We start from the raw sequence: 13,613 nt of genomic DNA on the forward strand, positions 1-13,613 counted from the left end.
ATACTGCTGATTGGTAGGATAACTTCTAGGATTGGAGAGCAGTCCTCTCTGATATACTGCTGTTTGGTAGGATACCTTCTAGGATTGGAGAGCAGTCCTCTCTGATATACTGCTGATTGGTAGGATACCTTCTAGGATTGGAGAGCAGTCCTCCCTGATATACTGCTGATTGGTAGGATAACTGGTAGGATTGGAGAGCAGTCCTCTCTGATATACTGCTGATTGGTAGGATACCTTCTAGGATTGGAGAGCAGTCCTCTCTGATATACTGTTGATTGGTAGGATAACTGGTAGGATTGGAGGACAGTCCTCTCTGATATACTGCTGATTGGTAGGATAACTGGTAGGATTGGAGAGCAGTCCTCTCTGATATACTGCTGATTGGTAGGATAACTGGTAGGATTGGAGAGCAGTCCTCTCTGATATACTGCTGATTGGTAGGATACCTTCTAGGATTGCAGAGCAGTCCTCTCTGATATACTGCTGATTGGTAGGATACCTTCTAGGATTGGAGAGCAGTCCTCCCTTATATACTGCTGATTGGTAGGATACCTTCTAGGATTGGAGAGCTGTCCTCTCTGATATACTGCTGATTGGTAGGATACCTTCTAGGATTGGAGAGCAGTCCTCTCTGATATACTGCTGATTGGTAGGATACCTTCTAGGATTGGAGAGCAGTCCTCTCTGATATACTGCTGATTGGTAGGATACCTTCTAGGATTGGAGAGCAGTCCTCTCTGATATACTGCTGATTGGTAGGATACCTTCTAGGATTGGAGAGCAGTCCTCTCTGATATACTGCTGATTGGTAGGATAACTTCTAGGATTGGAGAGCTGTCCTCTCTGATATACTGCTGACTGGTAGGATACCTTCTAGGATTGGAGAGCGGTCCTCTCTGATATACTGCTGATTGGTAGGATACCTTCTAGGATTGGAGAGCAGTCCTCTCTGATATACTGCTGATTGGTAGGATACCTTCTAGGATTGGATAGCAGTCCTCTCTGATATACTGCTGATTGGTAGGATATTTTCTAGGATTGGATAGCAGTCCTCTCTGATACACTGCTGATTGGTAGGATGACTGGTAGGATTGGAGAGCAGTCCTCTCTGATATACTGCTGATTGGTAGGATACCTTCTAGGATTGGAGAGCAGTCCTCTCTGATATACTGCTGATTGGTAGGATACCTTCTAGGATTGGAGAGCAGTCCTCCCTGATATACTGCTGATTGGTAGGATAACTGGTAGGATTGGAGAGCTGTCCTCTCTGATATACTGCTGATTGGTAGGATACCTTCTAGGATTGGAGAGCAGTCCTCTCTGATATACTGCTGATTGGTAGGATACCTTCTAGGATTGGAGAGCAGTCCTCTCTGATATACTGCTGATTGGTAGGATAACTGGTAGGATTGGAGAGCAGTCCTCTCTGATATACTGCTGATTGGTAGGATACCTTCTAGGATTGGATAGCAGTCCAAATCAGAAATCAAATGAAATAAATGTTTATTGGTGACATTAACATGTTTAGCAGATGTTATTGCAGGTGTAGCGAAATGCTTTGTGTTCCTAGCTCCAACAGTGCAGTAATATCTAACAATACTCAACAATACACACACATCGAAAAGTAAAAGAATGTCCATTGTATAAATATATATATATATATATGGTTAAATAAAGGTTAAATAAAATACAATTTAAATTAATAAACATACCGTATATGCTATATATTAATATGTGATGGTATGTATAGACATTATAGACAGTATGTGGATAGAATATGTAGTATATCTGAAGAAGTCTATAGTTGACTAGAATACAGTACAGTATGTACTGTATAGTATATATATATATACTATTGTATACTACTGTATATATACTGTACATGTACTGACCACTGCTTAGATCCCTGCACCACCACAGGTCCCAATGTTCTAGGAAGACGCACAAATACTTGATGATAGTCGACGGAAACAGCACGTTGTTTGTAATTATTTAAATTTGAAGTCTTCCCTCAAACCGGAGCCCTGACCTTAACCACTCTGAATGAATGTCTGAACTGTTAACCCTATGAGTTCTGTTTTCTGTTTAAACCGTGGCTTAACACACGGAATTAACTCTGTATGCACGCGCAATGAATACGTCAAAAATAGACGGTCATCGATAATACGTCAAATTTACAGGGAAACTATGAGATCTTGTTATTGATAAACTGTATTTGAAACACACACATCATTGACATAATGTACACACACACACACACACACACACACACACACACACACACACACACACACACACACACACACACACACACACACACACACACACACACACACACACACACACTGACAAACACACTGACATAAACACACACTGACACACACACACACACACAATGACCCACACTAAAACACACACACACACACACACACACACACACACACTGACACACACACACACACACACTGACATAAACACACAATGACACACACTAAAACACACACACACACACACACACACACACACACACACACACACACACACACACACACACACACACACACATAAACACACACTGACACACACACCTCTTCTCTCTCTCTCCCTTTTCCTCTCTCCCCCTCTCTGAGCAACATGTCTTCTCCTTGGTGTTTACAGCTCAGTGTGGAGGCTCTATGACAGACTTCAGTGGAGTGATCCTGAGTCCAGGCTTCCCAGGGAATTACCTCAGCAGTCTGGACTGTAGCTGGAGCGTACAGCTCCCCGTAGGCTTCGGTCTGTCTTCTCTACTCTTCTTTCCTTTGTCCTTCACTATCACAGACATATACTTACTTTTTCATGTTAGAGGATAACAATGTTGTTGTTTTTTTGTAAGAGTAAAGGGTAAACAGTTTAAAGAAATGCATCCCCGGACTGTATTTTTATTACACCTCCCCCTTCTCCCTCTTCGCTATCTCTCCCCCTCTCTCTCTCCCCCCTTCTCCATCTCTCTCCATCTCTCTCTCTCCCCCCCCCCTCTCTCTCTCTCTCTACCCCCTCTCTCTCTCTCTCTCTACCCCTCGCTCTCACTCTCTCTCCCCCTCTCTCTCGCTCTCTCTCTCGCTCTCTCTCTCTCTCTCTCTCTCTCTCTCTCGCTCTCTCTCTCTCTCACTCTCTCTCTCTTTTTCTCTCTCGCTCTCTCTCTCTCTCTCTCTCGCTCTCTCTCTCTCTCTCGCTCTCTCTATCTCTCTCTCTCTCTCTCTCCCCCTCTCTCTCTCTCTCGCTCCCTCTTTCTATCTCTCTCTACCCCTCTCTCTCTCCCACCCTCTCTCTCTTCTCTCTGTCTCTCTTTCTCTCTCTACCCCTCTCTCTATCTCCTCTCTCTCTCCCCCTCTCTCTTCTCTCTCTCCCCCCTCTCTGTCTTTATTCTAGGCATCCACCTGCAGTTTCTTAACTTCTCTACTGAAGCGGTGCATGACTATCTGGAGGTGCACAGCGGGACTTTGGAGACGGGTTCTGTGATCGACAGGTTCAGTGGGTCCGTTGTACCCGGCTCTCTGTTCAGCACCACACATGAGACCAGCTTCTTGTTCCACAGTGACTACTCGCAGAACAAACCTGGCTTCCACATCATCTACGAGGGTGAGAACATCGGAAAGGAACGTTTAAAGTATTGGACTTTTGGACTTAAGCTCTTAATAAGAGCCATTTCCGCTAGATGGGCCAGCTGCAATGTCAAACATTGGCTATATTGTCAAAAATGTATGAAAAATGTATAGTTAGGCATTAGGGTTAGCAGTGTGGTTAAAGTTAGGTATAAGGTTGAGTTTAAAATCAGATTTGACATAATCATTCATGAGTTTTATTGACAAACTGCCCCCCAAAAAAGTAAGGTTATCCAAACAAAAACCTGATAAAAAATGAATTTATAAGAATGCTGTCAATACAGAAATGGTTTGCTCAGTGAACAAGGAATATCCAACTAGTCAGTGACAGCTGTGTGGAGGTTAGAGTTTGTGACAACAACTATGTGAGCATATTACAGTATTATAGACACTATGACCTGGGATTTACTATAATCGTCTATGTAGAAGGACCCCTTACAGTATTATAGACCCTATGACCCGGGATTTACTATGATATTCTATGTAGAAGACCCCTTACAGTATTATAGACACTATGATGCTCTTAGCTTCTAACGACTCTTGTGTGGCTTGTGAGCAAAACACGTGCGTGTTCGTGAAAGTCTCAGCTCTTCATAGACGGGTCATAATAGTTTGTAGCTCAAACGGTTGGGACTCGACAGACGTTTTTCTGAGAAGAACCCGATTCCGGGGATCTGCCTTAGTCTCGCCTCTTTCCCTCAGCCTCCCAGTAATCACACAGACTAATGGTCGGTGTCAGCCAACGTTAATCTGCTGTCGTTTTCCCCCTCGAACCATTCAAATAAAATAAAAACTTTAACATACCCTTTTTCTGTTTCCTGTTGACCCAATAGCCTATGAGCTCCAGCGCTGCCCTGACCCGAGGCCGTTCCGTAACGGCGTGGTGATAGGCCGAGACTTCGGCGTGGGCCTGACCATCTCGTTTGAATGCCTGCCAGGTTACACCCTGATAGGAGAGGTCTCACTCACCTGCCTGCATGGGTTCAGCAGAAACTGGAACTACCCTGTACCATGTTGTGAAGGTGACTTGATTATCTTCATGCGTAATGTATTTATTATCTCTGTAAATGGACGTATCTTTGGAATTATCTTATAGAGTGACATTAAATGTGGTGTGGTAGTGTATATGGCCTGTACCCTGCTGCTATGTATCCAGGCTGACCTGTACCATGCTGCTATGTATCCAGGCTGACCTGTTCCATGCTGCTATTTATCCAGGCTGACCTGTACCCTGCTGCTATTAATCCAGGCTGACCTGTACCATGCTGCTATGTATCCAGGCTGACCTGTTCCATGCTGCTATTTATCCAGGCTGACCTGTACCCTGCTGCTATTTATCCAGGCTGACCTGTACCCTGCTGCTATTTATCCAGGCTGACCTGTACCCTGCTGCTATTTATCCAGGCTGACCTGTACCATGCTGCTATGTATCCAGGCTGACCTGTACCCTGCTGCTATTTATCCAGGCTGACCTGTTCCATGCTGCTATTAATCCAGGCTGACCTGTACCCTGCTGCTATTTATCCAGGCTGACCTGTTCCATGCTGCTATGTATCCAGGCTGACCTGTACCATGCTGCTATGTATCCAGGCTGACCTGTTCCATGCTGCTATGTATCCAGGCTGACCTGTTCCATGCTGCTATTTATCCAGGCTGACCTGTACCATGCTGCTATGTATCCAGGCTGACCTGTTCCATGCTGCTATTTATCCAGGCTGACCTGTTCCATGCTGCTATTAATCCAGGCTGACCTGTACCCTGCTGCTATTTATCCAGGCTGACCTGTACCCTGCTGCTATTTATCCAGGCTGACCTGTTCCATGCTGCTATTAATCCAGGCTGACCTGTACCCTGCTGCTATTTATCCAGGCTGACCTGTTCCATGCTGCTATTAATCCAGGCTGACCTGTACCCTGCTGCTATGTATCCAGGCTGACCTGTTCCAAGCTGCTATGTATCCAGGCTGACCTGTACCCTGCTGCTATTTATCCAGGCTGACCTGTACCATGTTGCTATTTATCCAGGCTGACCTGTACCATGCTGCTATGTATCCAGGCTGACCTGTACCATGCTGCTATGTATCCAGGCTGACCTGTTCCATGCTGCTATGTATCCAGGCTGACCTGTTCCATGCTGCTATTTATCCAGGCTGACCTGTACCATGCTGCTATGTATCCAGGCTGACCTGTACCATGCTGCTATGTATCCAGGCTGACCTGTACCATGCTGCTATGTATCCAGGCTGACCTGTTCCATGCTGCTATGTATCCAGGCTGACCTGTTCCATGCTGCTATTTATCCAGGCTGACCTGTACCATGCTGCTATGTATCCAGGCTGACCTGTTCCATGCTGCTATTTATCCAGGCTGACCTGTTCCATGCTGCTATTTATCCAGGCTGACCTGTTCCATGCTGCTATTTATCCAGGCTGACTTGTACCCTGCTGCTATTTATCCAGGCTGACTTGTACCCTGCTGCTATTTATCCAGGCTGACCTGTACCATGTTGCTATTTATCCAGGCTGACCTGTACCATGTTGCTATTTATCCAGGCTGACCTGTACCCTGCTGCTATTTATCCAGGCTGACCTGTACCCTGCTGCTATTTATCCAGGCTGACCTGTACCCTGTTGCTATTTATCCAGGCTGACCTGTACCATGCTGCTATTTATCCAGGCTGACCTGTTCCATGCTGCTATTTATCCAGGCTGACCTGTTCCATGCTGCTATTTATCCAGGCTGACCTGTACCATGCTGCTATTTATCCAGGCTGACCTGTACCCTGCTGCTATTTATCCAGGCTGACCTGTACCCTGCTGCTATTTATCCAGGCTGACCTGTACCCTGCTGCTATGTATCCAGGCTGACCTGTACCCTGCTGCTATTTATCCAGGCTGACCTGTACCATGCTGCTATTTATCCAGGCTGACCTGTACCCTGCTGCTATTTATCCAGGCTGACCTGTACCCTGCTGCTATTTATCCAGGCTGACCTGTACCCTGCTGCTATTTATCCAGGCTGACCTGTACCCTGCTGCTATGTATCCAGGCTGACCTGTACCATGCTGCTATTTATCCAGGCTGACCTGTTCCATGCTGCTATTTATCCAGGCTGACCTGTACCCTGCTGCTATTTATCCAGGCTGACCTGTACCCTGCTGCTATTTATCCAGGCTGACCTGTACCCTGCTGCTATTTATCCAGGCTGACCTGTACCATGCTGCTATGTATCCAGGCTGACCTGTACCCTGCTGCTATTTATCCAGGCTGACCTGTACCCTGCTGCTATTTATCCAGGCTGACCTGTACCCTGCTGCTATTTATCCAGGCTGACCTGTACCCTGCTGCTATTTATCCAGGCTGACCTGTTCCATGCTGCTATGTATCCAGGCTGACCTGTACCCTGCTGCTATGTATCCAGGCTGACCTGTACCCTGCTGCTATTTATCCAGGCTGACCTGTACCCTGCTGCTATTTATCCAGGCTGACCTGTACCCTGCTGCTATTTATCCAGGCTGACCTGTACCCTGCTGCTATGTATCCAGGCTGACCTGTTCCATGCTGCTATTAATCCAGGCTGACCTGTTCCATGCTGCTATTTATCCAGGCTGACCTGTACCATGCTGCTATTTATCCAGGCTGACCTGTTCCATGCTGCTATTTATCCAGGCTGACCTGTACCATGCTGCTATTTATCCAGGCTGACCTGTTCCATGCTGCTATTAATCCAGGCTGACCTATACCCTGCTATGTATCCAGGCTGACCTGTTCCATGCTGCTATTTATCCAGGCTGACCTGTACCCTGCTGCTATTTATCCAGGCTGACCTGTATCCTGCTGCTATTTATCCAGGCTGACCTGTACCATGCTGCTATTTATCCAGGCTGACCTGTACCCTGCTGCTATTAATCCAGGCTGACCTGTACCCTGCTGCTATTTATCCAGGCTGACCTATACCCTGCTGCTATTTATCCAGGCTGACCTGTACCCTGCTGCTATTTATCCAGGCTGACCTGTACCCTGCTGCTATTAATCCAGGCTGACCTGTACCATGCTGCTATTTATCCAGGCTGACCTGTACCCTGCTGCTATTAATCCAGGCTGACCTGTACCCTGCTGCTATGTATCCAGGCTGACCTGTACCCTGCTGCTATTTATCCAGGCTGACCTGTTCCATGCTGCTATGTATCCAGGCTGACCTGTACCATGCTGCTATGTATCCAGGCTGACCTGTACCCTGCTGCTATTAATCCAGGCTGACCTGTACCCTGCTGCTATGTATCCAGGCTGACCTGTACCCTGTTGCTATGTATCCAGGCTGACCTGTACCCTGCTGCTATGTATCCAGGCTGACCTGTACCCTGCTGCTATTAATCCAGGCTGACCTGTACCCTGCTGCTATTTATCCAGGCTGACCTGTACCCTGCTGCTATTTATCCAGGCTGACCTGTACCCTGCTGCTATTTATCCAGGCTGACCTGTACCCTGCTGCTATTTATCCAGGCTGACCTGTTCCATGCTGCTATGTATCCAGGCTGACCTGTTCCATGCTGCTATTTATCCAGGCTGACCTGTACCCTGCTGCTATGTATCCAGGCTGACCTGTTCCATGCTGCTATTAATCCAGGCTGACCTGTACCCTGCTGCTATGTATCCAGGCTGACCTGTACCCTGCTGCTATTTATCCAGGCTGACCTGTACCCTGCTGCTATGTATCCAGGCTGACCTGTTCCATGCTGCTATTTATCCAGGCTGACCTGTACCTTGCTGCTATGTATCCAGGCTGACCTGTACCCTGCTGCTATTTATCCAGGCTGACCTGTACCATGCTGCTATGTATCCAGGCTGACCTGTACCATGCTGCTATTTATCCAGGCTGACCTGTACCCTGCTGCTATTAATCCAGGCTGACCTGTACCATGCTGCTATGTATCCAGGCTGACCTGTACCATGCTGCTATTAATCCAGGCTGACCTGTACCCTGCTGCTATGTATCCAGGCTGACCTGTACCCTGCTGCTATTAATCCAGGCTGACCTGTACCTTGCTGCTATGTATCCAGGCTGACCTGTACCATGCTGCTATGTATCCAGGCTGACCTGTTCCATGCTGCTATTTATCCAGGCTGACCTGTACCCTGCTGCTATTTATCCAGGCTGACCTGTTCCCTGCTGCTATTTATCCAGGCTGACCTGTACCCTGCTGCTATTTATCCAGGCTGACCTGTTCCATGCTGCTATTAATCCAGGCTGACCTGTACCATGCTGCTATTTATCCAGGCTGACCTGTTCCATGCTGCTATTTATCCAGGCTGACCTGTACCCTGCTGCTATGTATCCAGGCTGACCTGTACCCTGCTGCTATTTATCCAGGCTGACCTGTACCCTGCTGCTATGTATCCAGGCTGACCTGTTCCATGCTGCTATTTATCCAGGCTGACCTGTACCTTGCTGCTATGTATCCAGGCTGACCTGTACCCTGCTGCTATTTATCCAGGCTGACCTGTACCTTGCTGCTATGTATCCAGGCTGACCTGTACCATGCTGCTATTTATCCAGGCTGACCTGTACCCTGCTGCTATTAATCCAGGCTGACCTGTACCATGCTGCTATGTATCCAGGCTGACCTGTACCATGCTGCTATTAATCCAGGCTGACCTGTACCCTGCTGCTATGTATCCAGGCTGACCTGTACCCTGCTGCTATTAATCCAGGCTGACCTGTACCTTGCTGCTATGTATCCAGGCTGACCTGTACCATGCTGCTATGTATCCAGGCTGACCTGTTCCATGCTGCTATTTATCCAGGCTGACCTGTACCCTGCTGCTATTTATCCAGGCTGACCTGTTCCCTGCTGCTATTTATCCAGGCTGACCTGTACCCTGCTGCTATTTATCCAGGCTGACCTGTTCCATGCTGCTATTAATCCAGGCTGACCTGTACCATGCTGCTATTTATCCAGGCTGACCTGTTCCATGCTGCTATTTATCCAGGCTGACCTGTACCCTGCTGCTATGTATCCAGGCTGACCTGTACCCTGCTGCTATTAATCCAGGCTGACCTGTACCCTGCTGCTATTTATCCAGGCTGACCTGTACCCTGCTGCTATTTATCCAGGCTGACCTGTTCCATGCTGCTATTAATCCAGGCTGACCTGTTCCATGCTGCTATTAATCCAGGCTGACCTGTTCCATGCTGCTATGTATCCAGGCTGACCTGTTCCATGCTGCTATTAATCCAGGCTGACCTGTTCCATGCTGCTATTTATCCAGGCTGACCTGTTCCATGCTGCTATTTATCCAGGCTGACCTGTTCCATGCTGCTATTTATCCAGGCTGACCTGTTCCATGCTGCTATGTATCCAGGCTGACCTGTTCCATGCTGCTATTTATCCAGGCTGACCTGTTCCATGCTGCTATTTATCCAGGCTGACCTGTTCCATGCTGCTATTTATCCAGGCTGACCTGTTCCATGCTGCTATGTATCCAGGCTGACCTGTTCCATGCTGCTATTTATCCAGGCTGACCTGTACCATGCTGCTATTTATCCAGGCTGACCTGTACCATGCTGCTATGTATCCAGGCTGACCTGTACCATGCTGCTATGTATCCAGGCTGACCTGTACCCTGCTGCTATTTATCCAGGCTGACCTGTACCATGCTGCTATTAATCCAGGCTGACCTGTACCCTGCTGCTATTAATCCAGGCTGACCTGTTCCATGCTGCTATTTATCCAGGCTGACCTGTACCCTGCTGCTATTTATCCAGGCTGACCTGTTCCATGCTGCTATTTATCCAGGCTGACCTGTACCCTGCTGCTATTAATCCAGGCTGACCTGTTCCATGCTGCTATTTATCCAGGCTGACCTGTACCATGCTGCTATTTATCCAGGCTGACCTGTACCCTGCTGCTATTTATCCAGGCTGACCTGTACCATGCTGCTATTTATCCAGGCTGACCTGTACCCTGCTGCTATTTATCCAGGCTGACCTGTACCATGCTGCTATTTATCCAGGCTGACCTGTACCCTGCTGCTATTTATCCAGGCTGACCTGTTCCATGCTGCTATGTATCCAGGCTGACCTGTACCATGTTGCTATGTATCCAGGCTGACCTGTACCCTGCTGCTATTAATCCAGGCTGACCTGTACCATGCTGCTATTTATCCAGGCTGACCTGTTCCATGCTGCTATGTATCCAGGCTGACCTGTACCATGTTGCTATTTATCCAGGCTGACCTGTTCCATGCTGCTATGTATCCAGGCTGACCTGTACCCTGCTGCTATTAATCCAGGCTGACCTGTTCCCTGCTGCTATTTATCCAGGCTGACCTGTACCCTGCTGCTATGTATCCAGGCTGACCTGTACCCTGCTGCTATGTATCCAGGCTGACCTGTACCATGCTGCTATTTATCCAGGCTGACCTGTACCCTGCTGCTATGTATCCAGGCTGACCTGTACCCTGCTGCTATTTATCCAGGCTGACCTGTTCCATGCTGCTATTTATCCAGGCTGACCTGTACCCTGCTGCTATTTATCCAGGCTGACCTGTATCCTGCTGCTATTTATCCAGGCTGACCTGTACCATGCTGCTATTTATCCAGGCTGACCTGTACCCTGCTGCTATTTATCCAGGCTGACCTGTACCCTGCTGCTATTTATCCAGGCTGACCTGTACCTTGCTGCTATTTATCCAGGCTGACCTGTACCATGCTGCTATTTATCCAGGCTGACCTGTACCCTGCTGCTATTTATCCAGGCTGACCTGTACCCTGCTGCTATGTATCCAGGCTGACCTGTACCCTGCTGCTATTAATCCAGGCTGACCTGTACCCTGCTGCTATTTATCCAGGCTGACCTGTACCCTGCTGCTATTTATCCAGGCTGACCTGTTCCATGCTGCTATGTATCCAGGCTGACCTGTACCCTGCTGCTATGTATCCAGGCTGACCTGTACCCTGCTGCTATTTATCCAGGCTGACCTGTACCCTGCTGCTATTTATCCAGGCTGACCTGTACCCTGCTGCTATTTATCCAGGCTGACCTGTTCCCTGCTGCTATTAATCCAGGCTGACCTGTACCCTGCTGCTATGTATCCAGGCTGACCTGTACCATGCTGCTATTTATCCAGGCTGACCTGTACCCTGCTGCTATTTATCCAGGCTGACCTGTTCCCTGCTGCTATTAATCCAGGCTGACCTGTACCCTGCTGCTATTTATCCAGGCTGACCTGTACCCTGCTGCTATTTATCCAGGCTGACCTGTACCCTGCTGCTATGTATCCAGGCTGACCTGTACCATGCTGCTATTTATCCAGGCTGACCTGTTCCCTGCTGCTATTAATCCAGGCTGACCTGTACCCTGCTGCTATGTATCCAGGCTGACCTGTACCCTGCTGCTATTTATCCAGGCTGACCTGTTCCATGCTGCTATTTATCCAGGCTGACCTGTACCATGCTGCTATTTATCCAGGCTGACCTGTACCCTGCTGCTATGTATCCAGGCTGACCTGTACCCTGCTGCTATGTATCCAGGCTGACCTGTACCCTGCTGCTATGTATCCAGGCTGACCTGTTCCATGCTGCTATTTATCCAGGCTGACCTGTACCCTGCTGCTATGTATCCAGGCTGACCTGTTCCATGCTGCTATTTATCCAGGCTGACCTGTACCCTGCTGCTATTTATCCAGGCTGACCTGTTCCATGCTGCTATTTATCCAGGCTGACCTGTACCCTGCTGCTATTTATCCAGGCTGACCTGTACCCTGCTGCTATTTATCCAGGCTGACCTGTACCCTGCTGCTATTTATCCAGGCTGACCTGTACCATGCTGCTATTAATCCAGGCTGACCTGTACCATGTTGCCATTTAATGTTTAATTTTACACTCTTTACATTTGATCATCTTTGAAATTATGTTTTTTAATAATACTAATTGTGTCCACACATAGTACGAGTGTGCATGTTATGTGCATGTGTGATTTGTTTTTGCATATCCCAACTGTCCCCTTGGAGAGTGGGGTCACAGCCAGGGGTCACGGTCAGATGTTAGAGTATCTTTGAATGTGTTGTTGATCATGTACCACACTGGCTGTTGTCTATCATGTACCACACTGGCTGTTGTCTATCATGTACCACACTGGCTGTTGTCTATCATGTACCACACTGGCTGTTGTCTATCATGTACCACACTGGCTGTTGTTTCTCATGTACCACACTGGCTGTTGTTTCTCATGTACCACACTGGCTGTTGTCTCTCATGTACCACACTGGTTGTTGTCTCTCATGTACCACACTGGCTGTTGTTTACCATGTACCACACTGGCTGTTGTTTACCATGTACCACACTGGCTGTTGTCTATCATGTACCACACTGGCTGTTGTTTACCATGTACCACACTGGCTGTTGTTTACCATGTACCACACTGGCTGTTGTTTACCATGTACCACACTGGCTGTTGTCTATCATGTACCACACTGGCTGTTGTTTCTCATGTACCACACTGGCTGTTGTTTACCATGTACCACACTGGCTGTTGTTTCTCATGTACCACACTGGCTGTTGTTTCTCATGTACCACACTGGCTGTTGTTTACCATGTACCACACTGGCTGTTGTTTCTCATGTACCACACTGGCTGTTGTTTATCATGTACCACACTGGCTGTTGTTTCTCATGTACCACACTGGCTGTCGTTTACCATGTACCACACTGGCTGTTGTTTCTCATGTACCACACTGGCTGTTGTTTACCATGTACCACACTGGCTGTTGTTTCTCATGTACCACACTGGCTGTTGTTTCTCATGTACCACACTGGCTGTTGTCTATCATGTACCACACTGGCTGTTGTTATCATGTACCACACTGGGGGTTGTCTATCATGTACCACACTGGCTGTTGTTATAATTTACCACACTGGCTGTTGTCTGTCATGTACCACACCGGGGGTTGTCTATCATGTACCACACCAGC

At 47.8% G+C, this 13,613-nt stretch overlaps 1 protein-coding gene across 1 annotated transcript in view; it reads left to right on the forward strand.

Moving 5' to 3' along the window:
• The window catches only part of LOC139572868 (CUB and sushi domain-containing protein 3-like), a 1,528,140-nt gene that overhangs the window by 1,297,718 nt on the left and 216,809 nt on the right, over window positions 1-13,613 (forward strand). The window contains exons 41-43 of the mRNA XM_071395690.1: window positions 2,659-2,775; window positions 3,412-3,621; window positions 4,478-4,666. Coding sequence (XP_071251791.1) covers window positions 2,659-2,775; window positions 3,412-3,621; window positions 4,478-4,666 — 516 coding nt within the window. The remainder of the gene's footprint in view (window positions 1-2,658; window positions 2,776-3,411; window positions 3,622-4,477; window positions 4,667-13,613) is intronic.

This window comes from Salvelinus alpinus, chromosome 4 (genome assembly GCF_045679555.1).
Source record: "Salvelinus alpinus chromosome 4, SLU_Salpinus.1, whole genome shotgun sequence".
NCBI lineage: Eukaryota > Metazoa > Chordata > Actinopteri > Salmoniformes > Salmonidae > Salvelinus > Salvelinus alpinus.